The 16155-nt window shown below is 59.5% G+C and overlaps 1 protein-coding gene and 1 long non-coding RNA gene across 5 annotated transcripts in view; one reads left to right on the forward strand and one right to left on the reverse strand.

The window, feature by feature from the left end:
* The window catches only part of LOC120857870, a 22671-nt gene extending 18833 nt beyond the window's left edge, over positions 1–3838 (reverse strand). The window contains exon 1 of the long non-coding RNA XR_005719758.1: positions 3807–3838. This is a non-coding gene — a long non-coding RNA (uncharacterized LOC120857870). The remainder of the gene's footprint in view (positions 1–3806) is intronic.
* The window catches only part of TEAD4 (TEA domain transcription factor 4), a 59594-nt gene extending 44764 nt beyond the window's left edge, over positions 1–14830 (forward strand). For 2 of the 4 annotated variants that reach the window (XM_040233725.1, XM_040233724.1), the window contains 8 exons: positions 4253–4381; positions 5586–5629; positions 6029–6084; positions 8288–8427; positions 9664–9837; positions 13629–13769; positions 14132–14284; positions 14544–14830. In XM_040233725.1, the coding sequence (XP_040089659.1) occupies positions 4253–4381; positions 5586–5629; positions 6029–6084; positions 8288–8427; positions 9664–9837; positions 13629–13769; positions 14132–14284; positions 14544–14657 (951 nt within the window). In that variant the 3' untranslated portion in view covers positions 14658–14830. The remainder of the gene's footprint in view (positions 1–4252; positions 4382–5585; positions 5630–6028; positions 6085–8287; positions 8428–9663; positions 9838–13628; positions 13770–14131; positions 14285–14543) is intronic. The other 2 variants (XM_040233726.1, XM_040233727.1) reach the window with 2 other exon arrangements.
* The last annotated feature ends 1325 nt before the right edge of the window (positions 14831–16155 follow it).

Here is a 16155-nt window from a genome sequence, read left to right on the forward strand (position 1 = left end):
GTGTGTGTGTGTGTGTGTGTGTGTGTGTGTGTGTGTGTGTGTGTGTGAATGGCCAGGTTCAGCATCCTGGGAGGCATAGTCCCGTCTCCTGCTGTGCATTCCACCCCCCGCCCAGCTCAGAGGGACAGTGCATGCCCCGAATCCCATGGCTAGGGCAACAGGATTGACCTCCAGGCCCCTTTCCTTGAGGACCCCTCAGCCCCTTACTGTTTGAGGGTGGCGGGGCCTGGGAGGCACTGCTGGGGAGAGGGGTTCCATGCTGGAGGAGAGGCTGGTGGAATTCTTCCCACCCCACTCTCTGGGACTGGAGGTTCCTGTCCCTTCCTGGATCAGCCCCGCCTTGCAGGCCTGGACAGGTGACTGCTCGAGGGGTCCAGCCCTGGTGGGAGCCCCCTCCCCGTGGGACTCAGGCCTTCTGGACCCCAGAGCCAGGGCCCCTTGGGTGACTACTCCTCCCGTGGAGGAGCCAGCATTTGGGCCTTAGATCAGACCAGTAAATTCATGGACATTAAAAAAAATTTTTAATTTTAATTTTTTTGACTGTACTGTGCGGCTTGTAGGATCTTAGCTCCCCGACCAGCAATTGAACGTGGGTCCTCGACAGTGAAAGTGCAGAGGCCCAACCACTGGACCACCAGGGAACTCCCCACAGACATTTTTTTAAAGCAGTGGAAGCCTTTCTGTTTTTCTTCCTAACTGAATTATCACTGATACAATGTCAGAGGAGCTGCTGTGGTCAAAGTTAAGTTGGCGAGGAGTGGGCTAGGGACCCCTCCTCTACGTCCCTCTCAGGCCCCACGACTCTCGAACCTGAAAACATACGAGAACCCAGTTTCAAAGCCCCTGGGCTAGAGGACCACAGAGGACCCCTCTGGGACTGCGGCCCATGACCCTGACACTGGAGCCTGGAAGGCGTGGGTGGGAGGCCACAGGAGGCTGTCCCCGCTGCCCACCCAGCTCCATTCCTCCTGCATCAGCCCAGCTGTCCCCTCCCCCCACAGCTGCGGCCCAGCCCTCGCCCCTTTGCCCCCAGGACAACTGGCTGGCCGCAGCTGCTGGTCCCTCCCTCTCACGCTGGCACATGTACCCGGACACCCTCAGCCCTGGCGCCCACTTGCTCCCTGCTCTACTCTCTGGCTGCCCTGTGACTCCATGGGGCCCAGCAGGGAACCTGATGGAGAGTGGAGTGTCCAAGCTTCTGTTTAGAGCTGTTGAGGGGAGCTGTTGATTCCCAAGGGGCCCGGCTGTATGGCCCACATATGCTGGAGGGACTGAACCTGTCCCTGTCCATAGACTCTGATGAGGGGCCAGGAACAGCCTCAGTGGACCACCAGACAGGCTTCAAGGGGAGCCACTGGTCCTTTAAATAATACACACATTTTCCTGCATAGGCACTTAGGGGAGAATTTGGTCTGAGGATTTTACCATATTCTCCAAGGGGTCTGGGGCCCAGTGCAGTTAAGCTCCTCCGTGGGCAGCAAGGTCCGGTGGAAATCTTTGGGTCACTGGCCTGGCATTGCCTGTGGGCACTTGGCTGGGTCATCCACCTCAAGCTCCAGCCAGCTTCCCCGCCTATAAATGACAGGGTTAATCAAGGTGCTGTCTGAGGTCCCCTCCGACCTCAAAATTCAGTATCAGGTCACTGATGTCACCCCCCCCCCACCACTCCCCCCGATTCCTATTCCGCTTGCTGGTCCCCGGCTGTTCATTAGGCCAGCTATGAGAAAGGAGTACAGGTCTCTGACCTCGGGTTGGAGCCATCCAGCCTCCCAGTGCTGTTGTTAACAGGGGTCTGTTAACAGAGCCTGTACCTGGGGTGCTGCCCCATCCATGTCCTGAAGCGAGCAAGCCTGGGTGATGCTCCTGAGACCCCCAGAGTCTTTGCGGAGAGGCAGCCTGATGCTTTGGTTAACAAGGATCACCTGAGAGCAGGATCCAAGATTGTTCCCAAAAGGACAGTGGGCTGGGGTGCCCACCACTCAGCGTGGCCTCTTGCCCCCTCTGTGCTGAAGACGGGGTTGCCCTCAGGTCCCGACCTGCCCCCTCCTCAGTCTGCTCAGCCCCTGGGCCTGCAGAGGTCAGAGGTCATGGATGGCCTGTCCTGGACCCACTTCGCAGGGCACTGGCCTGCGACCCCTGTCAACACCCGGGTCCCCTAAATTCTCTGAGCCTCAGTTTATCTTAGCATGAGGGTGTGACAAGTCCTGCCAGCCTCACAGAGATCCTGTGATGTTCAGAGCCAAAGTGAGACAGCATTCTTGACTTTCCGGGGGCTGTCTGGTGCCCTGTGACTGTAAAGGTCCCTGAGAGTCTGGGTAGAAGGGCCTGACCCCACACCGTGTCCCAGAGGGTGCCGGGCTCAACACTCGGACCTTTGTAATGCCACCCACTGGGCGAGTGAAGTCACAGCAAACCCAGCTGTGAGCTGTGAGGCCCTCCCTCAGCAATCTGCTTGCTTATCATTTCAGGACAGATTTGGGGCACCAAGTTGGTGATTAAATAAAGGGCCTACGTATTTTTCCCATTTAAAATAATCCATCATAAAGATACAGGATTTCTAATCACAGCTCCCAAGTTGACATAACCCAACGTTTTAGCCCCAGTAATGGTGCCTGTGCCAGCCCACTGTCTGTATGTATGGTCTTATTTCCGATCCATATGGACTTTTTTGGAATACAAGATGTTGTCTTATTGCTTGAGAGGCCCTTTGGGGTTGGGGAGCTCAGATTGGGACCACTGGCTTAGACAAGTATTAACAAGGATTTATTATAAGCAGATGATACTGCTGATTCATTCAGAGCCTGAGCCAGGTGAGCCCATTTTTGGGGGGAGGGTCTTTGGACCACAGAGGACAGACAGCCACATTCTGACACATAAAAGGCTCAGGAACTGTGGGTGCCCATGGTACAGTTGACACCCATAGGCCAGGTCTGAGACGGGGACCGCTGGTCCATGTGACCGGAGATGACCTCTGCTAAGCATATTCCTACATCCTCTCCATGAGCCAGGTGGGGCCCCAGACACCCTTGGTGTGGAGGAGAGCGAGGCCTGGGTGGTCTCTGTTTGCAGGTGTCCCTTAGGTTGGTAACAGGAGAGCTGTGGTCTGGCAGGTGACCTTCAAAGTCTGTATTTTTCTTCGAACTTTAAACTTTTTATTTTGCATTGGGGTATAACTGATTAACTGGAGAAGGCAATGACACCCCACTCCAGTACCCTTGCCTGGAAAATCCCATGGACAGAGGAGCCTGGTAGGCTGCAGTCCATGGGGTCATGAAGAGTCAGACACGACTGAGCGACTTCACTTTCACTTTCATGCATTGGAGAAGGAAATGGCAACCCACTCCAGTGTTCTTGCCTGGAGAATCCCAGGGACGGGGGAGCCGGGTGGGCTGCCGTCCATGGGGTCGCACAGAGTTGGACACGACTGAAGTGACTTAACAGCAGCAGCAGCAGCAGCATAACTGATTAACAATGTTCTAGTAGTTTTGGGTGGACAGGGAAGGGACCCAGCCTTACATATGTATGTATCCATTCTCTTCCAAACCCCCGTCCCATCCAGGCTGGCACACAACCCTGAGCAGAGTTCCCTGTGTTATGCAATAGGTCCTGATTGGTTATCCATTTTGAATACAGCAGTGTGTACCTGTCCATCCCAAACTCCCTACTGTCTCTTCCCCCTGGCAGCTGTAGGTTTGTTTTCTGCCAGTCTCTTTCTGTTTTGTAAGTAGGTTCATCTGTATCATTTCTTTCTAGATTCCACACATAAGGGATGTCATACAATATTTCTCCTTCTCTGTCTGACTTACTTCACTCAGTATGACACTCTCTAGGTCCATCCAGTGTTGCTGCAAATGGCACAATTTCATTCTTTTTAATGGCCGAGTAATAGTCCATTTCGTAAATGCACCACATCTTTTTTATCCATTCCTCTGTTGATGGACATTTAGGTTGCTTTCACGTCCTGGCTGTTGTAAACAGTGCTGCAATGAACACTGGGGTGCACGTATCCTTTTGGACCATGTTTTTCTCTGGCTATATGCCCGGGAGTGGGTCAAAGTCTCTTTAAACGCTAGTGCGACAGGCAGGCCAAGGGTCCCCTTTGACAGATGAGGAAAGGGATCAGAGCCACCCAGTGACTTACTGAGAGTCACAGGGAAGGTTGACAGCCCTGCAGGAGCAGGAGCCTGGTCCCGGGGCCTCTCCTGGCCTGTCACGGTGCTCGGGCTGAGGCCTCCCCCCAATGTCTCCCCAGGATCAGGCAGCTAAGGACAAGGCCCTGCAGAGCATGGCTGCCATGTCGTCCGCCCAGATCATCTCCGCCGCAGCCTTCCACAGTAAAATGACCCTCACCCGGGGCCCAGGCTACCCAGCGGTCTCAGGGGTAAGTGGAGCTGCCTGTAGCCGGAGGTTGGACCACCCTGTCCTTCTCCCTCCTCCCCCTTCTGAGGAGACATGGCGCTGACCACACCAGAGTCCTCATCTGAGTCTTCTCAGGGAAGGAGGGACCAAGGACCGAGGGCCATGCAGGTGTTGGAACCGCCCTCTAGGGGCCTTGCAGGGACACAGGCTGAAGCCACGCCATCAGATGGCCGGCCTGGGGGCTCTGCAGAGTTGGCCAGGTTTCCCAGTGGCGCTAGTGGTAAAGAACCCGCCTGCCAGTGCAGGAGACATGAGATCCCTGGGTTCGATCCCTGGGTGGGGAAGAGCCCCTGCAGGAGGGCATGGCAGCCCACTCCAGTACTCTTGCCTGGAGAATCCCATGGACAGAGGAGCCTGGCGGGCTGCAGGTCATAGTAAACAGTGGGATGTGACTGAAGCAGCTTAACATGCACACGTGCAGAAGAGGCAGCCTAGGCCCCAGGCTGTGGGGCTGCACTGGCCAGTCCCCAGTAACCCCCGCCCCCACTTGGCCTCATCCCTCCTCCCCCTCAGGTGTTCCTCCCAGGTGGAGGCTGACGTCCAAGAGCAAACTCGTCTTGAATGTGAACTTCTTGGCCTGAGAATGCGTCTCTCGGCCTCTCTAAGAACAGTCCAGAAAGGTCCCTCCTTCCCAGGGCTGTGTCCGTACAGGGTTTTTTCTGGCTGTTGGGACTAATGCACCAGCCCAGGCCTGAGAACAAGGGGCAGTCTGGCGAGCCTCCCATCCAGCTGTTTTTCAGTGTGTCCAGAGGCCTCTAGTCTAGCAGGGCATTGAGTAGACAGGACAACAGGACCTGAGGTGTGCCCACATGACTTTGGGGTACTCAGTTCTAAGCAGGATGCCTGACTCCAGGACTGTTGGGGGCCATGCTTGGCACCGTCACAGAGGACTTGTCTCAGGGAGGAGACGGGAGGAGCCGTGTCTGTGAGTCTGGGGGCTTCTCCTGGGAGCCCCGCATTGGGGGAGGTTCCCGGGGCTGGGCTTCCTGGATGCATTCTCTGGAAGGCCATGCTGCCTGGATGGAGGCAGGGGTGTTAACACCCTCCCTAGCCCCCGGGCCCAGGCTCCAGCCTCCCTTCCAGCTCTAGGGCCCCTGCCATGTCTGACTCCACAACGCCAGCCGTGCCCACGGGGCTCTGCTGACCCTGTGCTTTTACCTCCTCAGTTTTGGCAAGGAGCTCTGCCGGGCCAAGCCGGAACGTCCCACGAGTGAGTATGGGCTCTGATTGCTCCCTGGGCTGCACTTGAGCTGGTGAGCCATTCTGTTGACCCCAGCCACAGGGTGGATGGGCCACAGGGTGGAGTCAGCGTTTCTGGGTGGCCCTGTGCTTAAGGGTGGCGCACCCGGGTTTTGCCAAAGCGCCCTGGTCTATCCTGGGTGGGGCAGGGCCTGAGCTTGGGACCCGAGGGGAGGAGGTTGGCCTGGGTGGGAGGGAGGGAGAGATGGGTTTGCCCAAAAGACATGCTGTTTCCGTGGGCCGGCCAGAATCCTGAGGGAGCAGGAGGCCAGAGTCCCGACCTCCCGGGACTGCCTCACAGACAGCGCTGGGGCCTGACCGAGGCTCCAAGGCTGCCACGGGCTCACGCGTCCTGTCTCGTCTCCTGCAGTGTGAAACCTTTCTCCCAGCAAACCTACACTGTCCAGCCGTCACTGCCTCTGCCAGGTGGGTGGGCAGGGTCTGACTCCCTCCTGTGTCACACTCTGTGGCTCCTGTCCCGGTCCCAGGCCCTGACAGCTGGGCACTCATGCCCCCTTCGATGCCATCCTGGTGCATGCTCAGACTGTGTACTCCAATCCTCTCCAGAGCCAAGACCCTTGTGTGCCCGGGGCTGCCATCCTCTCCAGAGAGACTCAGGGCTGGCAGTGTGCACACGGTTCAAGGGGCACGGTGGGTGCCCCGGGCAGCTGCCCCACCTGCATGTGCGTCCCGTCCAGCCTGGCGCTTGGGCTGGCCTCGCTCTGGGACACTGTAACCCTCTCCTTCAAGACGGGCTTCCCGCAGAGCCTGGCGTTCCAGCCTGGAGCCCCTGGTCAGCAGAGGGAAGGCTCCTGAGACGGGGCAGACTGGGTGGCACCCTGGCTGCTCATGTGACCAGCTCTATGCCTGCCTCTTTCTCAGGAGGGTCCTTCCACCTGCCCCTCTGCGGGGCAAGACAGGATCCTCACCCTTAGCCACCTTTCCTGGTTTGGGATTGGCTCCTGCCTGCACGGTGGTCTGGCTTTTCCTGCTCTGAGAGGAGCCCTGCCACCTTCCTAGGTTCTTGACGGCCACTTGGGGCCACCCTCCACCCCCCCTAATCTGTGCTCTCCCCTGTCTGCCCATCAGCTTCTCTCAGGTCCTCCTTGTTCCTGCCTGGGTCACTGCTGTGGCCTCTTGACCAGCTTCCCCATCTGCAACCATATCCTTGCTCTTCCACCCCATAACTCACCCATCATCTTTTTAAAGCGTCTTTCTCACCGCGGTGCTTCCAGCTTAGAATCCATTAGAGGCTCCCCGGTGATTGTCCCTCTCTGTGCACTCGGGCACCGTCCCGGGCTGGTGCCTGTCCTCCGTGTGTTGGGCCACGTCCAGTGTGCTCCCACTGGGCGGGACTTGGGAAGCTGCCCTTGGACAAATTAAAGAGGGATTCAGCTCACACGTCCAGTGTGTGAGCTGGTGTGTCCAGCGTGGTCCTCTGCCCGCTCCTCTGCCATCTCTTCTCTGTCTCCTCCCTGAGCTCCTGACCTACCTGCCTCGGCTGCCCCCTCATCCTGTCACCAAGTCCTGCAGTCTTGCTCCCTCCACGTCCCTCCTGTGTCCCCTCATCTTCACAGCCCTCTTCTTTTCCCCCCTTGAGAAGAGCCCACGAGGCCCGCGTCTCTGGCCAGCGCTGCCCCTGCCCATTCCTTCCTCCACAAGGAACAAGATGTACAGAAATGCTCAGCCAATCGCTCCTCGGCCCTGCTTAGAATCCTCTGCCACCCTCCTGAGCTCAGGCTGAAACCTGTACTCCTCACCCAGAAGCCAGGCCCCAACTCTCAAGCCTTGTTTCCGGCTCCTGCACAAACCTGCTGGACGGAGCCTCCCAGCCCACTGAGCATCCGGCCGCCCCATGCCCTCTGCCTGCAGCCCATTCCCCTGTCTCTGCTGCTGCCTCCTGCTCCTGCCACATCACTTCTTTTTATTTTTTTATTATTAAGTTTATTTTTAATTGGCGGATAATTGCTTTACGATGTTGTGTTAGTTTCTGCTGTACAACAATGTGAATCGACCATAAGTATACATATATCCCCTGCCACTTGAGCCTCCCTCCCACCCCTGCTGCATAACCTCTTTAAGCATCACCTGCGGAAAGCCTTTCTGACCACCGCCAAGGTGGGCTGGGAGCCCCCCTGCAGCGCTCAGTCTGTTTTCATCACGTTTGTTGCTTCACTTAATCACAAACCTGCATGCCCTTCTGGGCCAGATGCTGTCACAGAGGCGGGGCAGAGACTCGTGTCATTGTAGTCATTTGTCCAGTTATCTCTCTGGCTGGACCTGAAGCCCCTCCAGAGCAAGAACCAAGCAGTGCCTGCCCTGGAAGCCTCAGGTCCAGCAGGCATTCCACTCGCCCCCTGCCCCCAGCCACCCCCGTCCCCTTGCCCCCCACAACCTGTCCCCGGCCAGCATCACCTCCCTTGAGAGCCATCCTGTGCCCAGAGGGGACTGAACTGTCAGGGCTGAGCCCCCTGCCAGGGCTGCCCCTGGACTGCTGGCCAGTGCTTTGCCCCCACCCCCATGCCTGCTGGGAGGCACACAGCAGGTTCCGATGGGTCTGGGAGCCTGGGGGAGGCTGGCGTGGGGAGGCCGTGTGGGCCGGCTCCCATGTGCCGTCCACCACGTGCAGGGTTCGAGTCTCCAGCAGGACCTGCCCCGTCGCCCTCTGCGCCCCCCGCACCTCCGTGGCAGGGCCGCAGTGTGGCCAGCTCCAAGCTCTGGATGTTGGAGTTCTCTGCCTTCTTGGAGCGGCAGCAGGACCCCGATACGGTAGGTCCTAGCCTTCGCCAGCTGGATTTTCTCCTGCCCCATCCTCATTCCTGGAGGGTGCTGCTCCCCGGCCTCCTCCAGCTCCAATTTTACCTGCTCTGGCTTTCTCTCCCTGCCCTCTGCCCTGCTCCACCTTGGGCCTGAATTTAGGTTCCTAGTTCCTTCTCATCCTCTCCTGGTTCACCCGTCCTCCCCCTGGCTTCTTTCTCACTGGACCTTGCGTCTCTCCCTCCCCTAAGCCCTCCCCTGGTCTCTGTGCCCCATCCTATCCCCAGTCCCTCACGTCCTCCTTCCTCCCGTCTTATCACCTCTCCCTCTGAAGACACTGGTCCCAGCCCCACCCCAGACTGCACTGCTCTGTCCCCTGTGGCTCCAAGGAGCCGTCTGTCTGCCCCACATCCGCGGGGACACCAGCAGGAGCAGCAGCCCACCCCCAGTTTGAGCCCTTCTGTGTCTCCATCCTGGGTGACCCGCGTCACCTGCAGAGTTCAGAGTAGCACCTGGCCGGGTAGACAGGAGGCCTGAGCCTGGGAAACTTCACCGATCATTTCAGTTTAATACTTTTTTTTCTTAAACGCTAAGATTTCTCAAGGTCTTTATTTTTTCTTAGTTTATTTTAAATTGGAGGATAATTACTTTACCATGCTGTGTTGGTTTCTGCCATACAACAACGTGGATCAGCCCATATGTATACATATATCCTCTTCCCTCCTGAGCCTCCCTCCTATACCCCCCACTCCCAGTTTGACATTTAGAAGCTTATTTTTCAGGTGAGGAACTTGTTAGTCAGACAAACCCTTCCTTGGAAGCCCAGCATGTATTGTGAAAGCAGTGGATTTTCTCAGATTGCAGCAAGGGGTTCCCAGCACCCCCCACACCACTTCAAGCGGGGGAAACACCCCTTTTCTGGTTCAGTGGTCTTCCATCACAGATGAGATTGAGGGGGTCCAAAGATAGAAATGACCCGCCTAAGGACGTTCAGTGACCGAGTCACGACTCAGAATAGTGCAAATAGTGACCAACACATGCCGAGCACCTGTGGGGGCCGCCCTGCCCAAGGCGCGGGAGGCCTGTTTACTCTGCTGTGCGCTGAGCCCTTCTTCCTGCTCCGTGTCACCAGGGGGGAAACTGAGGCCCTCCGTGGCATCCCTGTTCTGGGCCCCTGGCCAGGCTCGGAGCCCCAGGGCTGGTCCGTCCGCCCCGCAGCCCCTCAGACTAGCTCTCCGGTGCCCACAGTACAACAAGCACCTGTTCGTGCACATCGGCCAGTCGAGCCCCAGCTACAGCGACCCCTACCTCGAAGCCGTAGACATCCACCAGATCTACGACAAGTTCCCAGAGAAGAAGGGCGGCCTCAAGGAGCTCTTTGAACGTGGACCCTCCAACGCCTTTTTCCTCGTGAAGTTCTGGGTAAGTCTCTGGTGGCCTCTTCCTTCCTGCCCCAGCTCGTCGATGACCAACTGCCCCGAGGGAAAAGCCTGGCCAGGGAGACCTGGCTGGCAGGAGGCACTGGTGGGAACCCTGCCCTGGTCAGGGGAGACAGCAACGTGGGGGCCCTTCTCGCCAGCACCTGCCTTCCTCCACTCAGAGATAACAGTCTGTGTTCTAGCCACCCTCAGACGAGAGCCGCCCTAGACCCCCATCTCACAGATGGGGAAACTGAGGCTTGGAGTCAGCAAGGGCCTGGCTGGGAGACCCCCAGCCCCGGCGAGCCCGGCTCCTGCAGTCCCTCTTGTGACGGGCGTGCTGGGGAAGGTCAGGGCCGTCGGGAGACTTTTATTAGCGTGTTTCTTCTTCACCGGGCTTCCCAGGTGGCACTAGTGGTAAAGAACCCGCCTGCCGAGGCAGGAGACGTAAGAGATGTGGGTTCAGTCCCGGGGTCGGGAAGAGCCCCTGGAGGAGGAGATGGCAACCCACTCCAGTATTCTTGCCTGCAAAATCCCATGGATGGAGGAGCCTGGCCGGCTACAGTCCATGGTGTCGCAGAGTCGGACATGACTGAGCGGCTGAGCATGCATCCCCGCCACCCTACCGAAGGGACGTTCAGTTGACAGCCTTGGTCCCTAGAGGGGAAACTGGGGCACAGAGAGGTGAAAGGACCTGCCAGGGCCTCCCAGTTCATAGTGGCAGCCCAGAGTGCAGACCCAGCTCTTCGAGTGTGCTTGTGGCCATCGCCCTACATTTCCTGCTTCGCCAGGTGCTTGGTGCCTCCCTCAGGGCCCTGGTGCTTCCCCTGTCCTGGTGGAGAAGGCTGTGGATTGTCTAAAAAGGGACCCCAGCCCCTAAGCGGGGGCAGGAAGAGAGCAGACTTAGACGTGCGTTCAGAGTCATTTTCTATAGCAGACTCCGCTTCCAGGAGATGGTCAGGGGCATCCTGCCTGGAGATCAGAGCTGGCAGGAGTTGGGGAGGAGCCAGAGCATCCTTCCCCAGTCTGGTCTGTGGCCCTGGTCCTCTCCTTCCTTTTGACTCTGGGGTGATGAGAGAAGAGGGGGTGGGGACAGAGATGCCAGGAAGCGTGAACGGGCAAGTTCCACGCTGGCCTCAGTGCCCCATCCATGGGCTGCACACAGAGCCTGTGCCGTACGGACCGACAGGAGCTCGCGTTCTCACCGCCCAGGGGCGGTCTCCACACAGGACTGGGGGCGGGCTACCAGCGAGCCCTCCAGCGTGTAAGGAGAGCCAGGCGGGCAGCGGAGAGTCTGGCTGGAGAGTTGCGTTCCCAGGAGTCTTGGCTCCGCTGGACCTTGTTCCTCCACCTGCAGAATCAGCACTTGGTTCTTGGGGTCGTGTGAGAGGCTGTGTGTCTAAGGACCCTGGCGTGTGCGGGCAGCTGACGGTGAAGGGGGCTGTGTGCATGCCTCATGCCCCCGGCCTGAGCCCTGATGGCCAGAGGCTTGGGCAGGGTGAGGGCGGGTGAAATCGGAGCTGGGGACGGAGCAGCAGGCTGGGGAGGTGGGGTAGGGGGTGCATGTTGGTGGCCAGGACACCTCAGCCGCCATCTGGACCCTCCCCTCCTGTGTGGGGAAGGCAGAGGCGCAGGGAAGGTCAGACCTGTGATGTGGGGAAGGCAGTTCTCGTGCTTGCTAATCATGGGACTCGGGGTCCTCCCGGGCAGCCCCAGACCCCAGTCATCCAAAACCCTCTCCTCCTGCGCCCTGGCCTGGAGCTGGCGCGAGATGGGCCACATGTTTAGGCAGGGACACAGCTGGGCAAGGACATGGTGTGCCCCCTCCCTGCCCCCAGCCTCCTTTTTCCTGCCTGGTGGTTTTCTCATCTGGCCCCAGGCCCTGGGCATGCAGGCTGCAGGGTGGGTCAGAGGGCGCTTGGAGTGGGAGGAGGGGGGACTCTGATGTCCCCAGCTCGGCCTCCCAGCCCCTCCTGCCGAATTACTGCTGTCACTGGTGGGAGTAGGGAGTGAATGGTTGGCTTGGGTCCGCCGGTGCATGTCGGTTCCAGCTGGCAGGGACATCGGCACAGGATGGGTTGGGGGGTCATGCTGGGCCCCATGCATGTGAGATGCAGGGGCGAGAGGCCAGCACCCCTCCCTCCTTCCCCAGGACCTGTGAGATCAGCAGAGTCCTCTTCCTTCTGTCGGCGGGGGGAGGGGGGCCTCCTGGACACTGATGGCTGTTAACTCCGGATTGAAAAGGCTGGGTTGAGCTGGCAGGGAGGACAGGGCCCCTGCCCCTCCTCCGTCGCAGGACCCTGTCTCCTGGGCACATACCAGTGCGTGACAATGAATCTGAGTCCTCAGCCCCCTTGCCCGGCTGTCTCGGCTCATCTGTCAGCCACCCGATCCCCCACACCTGTTCTGGGCACAGCCTGCGAGCTGCCCACCACGCCGCGGCTATGAATAGGGTGGGGGAGGGGAGTGAGGGGCCGAGAGGGGTTGGGGGTGGGGCGCCTCTCAGGGTAACAGGGAGGCAGCTCTGCTCTCAGGCTGGGAAGGTGGAGACGCCAAGCTTGTGTGAGTGCATTGCTCAGAATGGGGGTACATGGTGGGCAGGAAATCCTGCAGTGGGGCTATTGAGGGAGTGGGATCATAGTTAGGATGTCATGGAGGATACTGTGTGGCTGTCGCTGGCTGAGGTCCCCAGGGATAGATTCTGGGACAGACTCTGGACCTTCGCTTGTGGGACCTTTCTTTTTGCATGCTGGATCTTAGTTCCCCGACCGGGGATTGAACTCTGGGCCCTCTGCAGTGGAAGCACAGAGTCCTAACCCCTGGACCGCCAGGGAAGTCTCTATAGAATTGCATCTCTGCTTCATCTCCTTCTCTCTCTCTCAGCTGCCAGCTCACCTGTTCTTGCTGCTCCCCCCACCCCCCAAGTCACACACGCACACTCCTTGAGGGCAGAGACTGTGTTGCAGCCTCTCCGCTTCTACCCTGACTGTTCTGGGCCAGGCAGGATGCATGGGTGACTGAAAGGCCAGGCGAGTGGGAGGCGATGCCAGGAGACCCGGGAGCGTCTTTGGGCTGGGGTGGGGCTGCGGTTCTGAGGACTGGCAGGTGCAGGAAGCTTAGGTGTCCCCCTTGTGACTACAGGACCACTCCTCGCCCAGAGCCACCTTGAGGGGGCAGGCTCAGACAGTCATGTGCCACACTCTGTTGAAGGCACACACCCTGCGCCTGGCCGAGCCCTGGGAGAGCTTGGTTCCTGCCTCCAGGGTTTTCACCGTTCGGAAGGGGCAAGGCCAGGCCCTGCCAACCCGGTGCTGTTCCCGTTTTAAAGGGGTTCTGCACAAGGGCGCCAAGACTTCTCAGAGCAGTTAGAGGAGGGGCCAAGTGGAAGAGGACCGGTGTTGGGGAGACTGATCTGGAGGCAGAACTGAGATGTAAAAGTCTAGGGTGGCTGGGCTCACGGGGCCACAGAGATGGCAAGGGGCGGGCCCCCCAGAGCATTGCTGAAAGGCACTGGCAGGGTCTCGTTGCGCTGAAGGCCAATGTGAGATCCCGTCTGCTGGGCAGTTGGTACCTTGTGGGCAGCAGGGGCCAGGCTCTCGCCACTGTTTCTGTCGCACAGCCTGACTTTACCCTAGGCCTGCGTGTGAATGGGCGGGGAGGGTTTCTGAGGTTCCTCATCCATGTTCTTTCTGAGCACCGCCCCCTCAGTGGTGTCCTGGCCCTGGGACCTGGGCCGTGACCTCCAACAAGACCCCTCTGAGTCACCACCCTGCCCTCGCCCTTGTCTCCCTGCAGGCAGACCTCAACACCAACATGGAGGACGAGGGCAGCTCCTTCTACGGGGTGTCCAGCCAGTACGAGAGCCCCGAGAACATGGTCATCACCTGCTCCACCAAGGTGTGCTCCTTCGGCAAGCAGGTGGTGGAGAAAGTAGAGGTAGGCCATGCTGCCCACCTGGGCTCTGGCCCCTCACGCACACACACACACCGCCCCCAGCTTGGGCTTCTCACCTCTTCCCCCAGATTGGTCTGAATTACGGCAGTCTCACCCTCACCTCGTCCTTATCACTGACAACCTACCTCATGCCCAGCACGAGCCAGGGGAGCGGTGGGAGGCCAGGCACACCCATCCTGGTGGTTCTCACCGGCTGTACATCAGGTCTTGGGGGGCCAACACCCTGGCACTGAGTCCCCCACAGTGTTTAACCCCAGACCTCTCCCACCTGCGGGTGCTGTCTGGGAGCTGCTGGGCTGGCGGTGGGCAGCGGCCTCCTAAGCCGTGTGTCCCCGGCCCTGCAGACCGAGTGCGCGCGCTACGAGAACGGCCACTACTCCTACCGCATCCACCGCTCCCCGCTCTGCGAGTACATGGTCAACTTCATCCACAAGCTGAGGCACCTGCCCGAGAAGCACATGATGAACAGCGTGCTGGAGAACTTCACCATCCTGCAGGTGTGGGGGACAGGCGTGTGTGTGCGCAGGTGTGGGGGACAGGCGTGCGTGTGTGCAGGTGTGGGGGACAGGCGTGCGTGTGTGCAGGGGTGGGGGGACAGGCGTGCGTGTGTGCAGATGTGGGAAGGCAGGTGTGTGTGTGGGGACAGGTGTGTGGTGTGTGCAGGTGTGGGAAGGTAGGTGTGTGTGTGGGGGGGTGGGCAGTGGGCGGAGCGGACGGCACGCTGTCTCCTGAGGCCCTCCTCCTCACCCCCTGCAGGTGGTCACCAACAGAGACACCCAGGAGACCCTGCTGTGCGTCGCGTACGTCTTCGAGGTGTCAGCGAGCGAGCACGGGGCTCAGCACCACATCTACCGGCTGGTGAAGGAGTAGAGACCAGGGACAGGGAGGGGGTGACATCACGTGTGCAGGGACGAGGGGAGGGGCCCCATGGGGCAGCCCCCGAAGCACCGAGAGTTGAGGTGGTGACTCTTCTACCCAGGAGCAAATTCTGCCTGAACCTGCAATTGCCCAAGCCCAATAAACCCCAGCTCTGTGCGTCTTCAGAGGCCCCGTCTGGCTGCGCGAGCCCCGGGAGGGCTGAGGGAGAAGGGGCCGGACGCCACCCCGGGCGCGGCTGTGAAGCCAGGGCTCCGTGGACTCGGCCAGGACGGTCGCCAGCTGCCGACGCTCAAGATGGCATGTCTCCGAGCTGCCCTGGAGGCCCTGCCCCCGGCTCTGGCCACAGTGGGAGGCCTGGGGACGGGCGCGGGTTCCCCGCCTGTGTGTCCTGTGCGGGCGCCTCGGCCACGGGAGCGATGTGTCTGCCCCACTTCCCCCACTGCCTCTGCTGCTGCTCCCCCTGAACAGCCGACGGGGAGGCCGGCCCAGCTCGGGGGTGGGTTTCAGGTGTGGAGGTTAGACAGGGGCAATCAGAGCTCTTTAGCTCCAGTGGGCATGAACTCTCTGGCTCCGCCAGCTGCCTGGGGGGTGGGTTCCAGGTCAGGGGGCCCCAAGACAGAGAGGGTAGGAGTGCTGGGGCCAGCTTCTGAGTGTGGGTGGGGGCCCTGGGGTTCCTCGGCGTCCTCTTTGGTGGTGAAGGCCAAGAACGTTGCCCGAGGTCTGCGCTTTCTGGTGGTCTCTGAGACCATGCAGTTGGTATGCCTCGCCATCTCACAGCAAACGCCTCCCAGCCAAGAAGCCTGCTGGGTGGTGACCACCTTGGGGCAGCCGCGCTGACCACCCCCTCCCCAGATGGAAGGTTCTATGCACCCTGGGGATGGAGGAGGGGGGAGTGGAGCCCACCCTGGGCCTGGAGGGGACCCCTCAGCTGAGGGAATTTCCCTGATCTGTTCCTCCTGGCAACTGGCCTCAGTCCTAGGGCTCCCCGCTGCCCGCCCTGTCTCAGCGTGTGTCCTTTCCTCCCTGAAGAGGGCAACGGCCTTAGTGAGGAGGACGTGTCTGTGTAGTGCCTGATGCAAGGAGCGCTAAAGAGATAAAAAGTTGTTACAGTCCTCTTACCCCTCTTGGCCCTTGGGATGCTGGGAACCGGCTCTTTGCTGCCATCTAGTGGCTGTTTGCTATCATCTTCCCTAATAGGGAACCACACTTCCAGGAGCCTGGAGCCCAAGGGGAGCAAGAGTCCCCTGCAGGAGTTTTGTGTGCTGATCTCAGGGACATGTGTGGGGATATGAAGTGAATAAGATGGTGTTGAGGAGGTGTTGTGTGGTTAGGAGCCAGGGCTCCAGAGTCAGTGGCTAGGATTGGAATCCTGGTGCTCAGCTTTGGACTGTGTGGCCTTGGGGAAGTTACCTAATTTCACTGTGCCTCAGTTTCCCCATCTGTACAATGGGTATAACAATAGTACCTACCTCGTATATGTAGAGTGCCT

This window comes from Oryx dammah, unplaced genomic scaffold (genome assembly GCF_014754425.2).
Source record: "Oryx dammah isolate SB20612 unplaced genomic scaffold, SCBI_Odam_1.1 HiC_scaffold_29, whole genome shotgun sequence".
Classification (NCBI taxonomy): Eukaryota; Metazoa; Chordata; class Mammalia; order Artiodactyla; family Bovidae; genus Oryx; species Oryx dammah.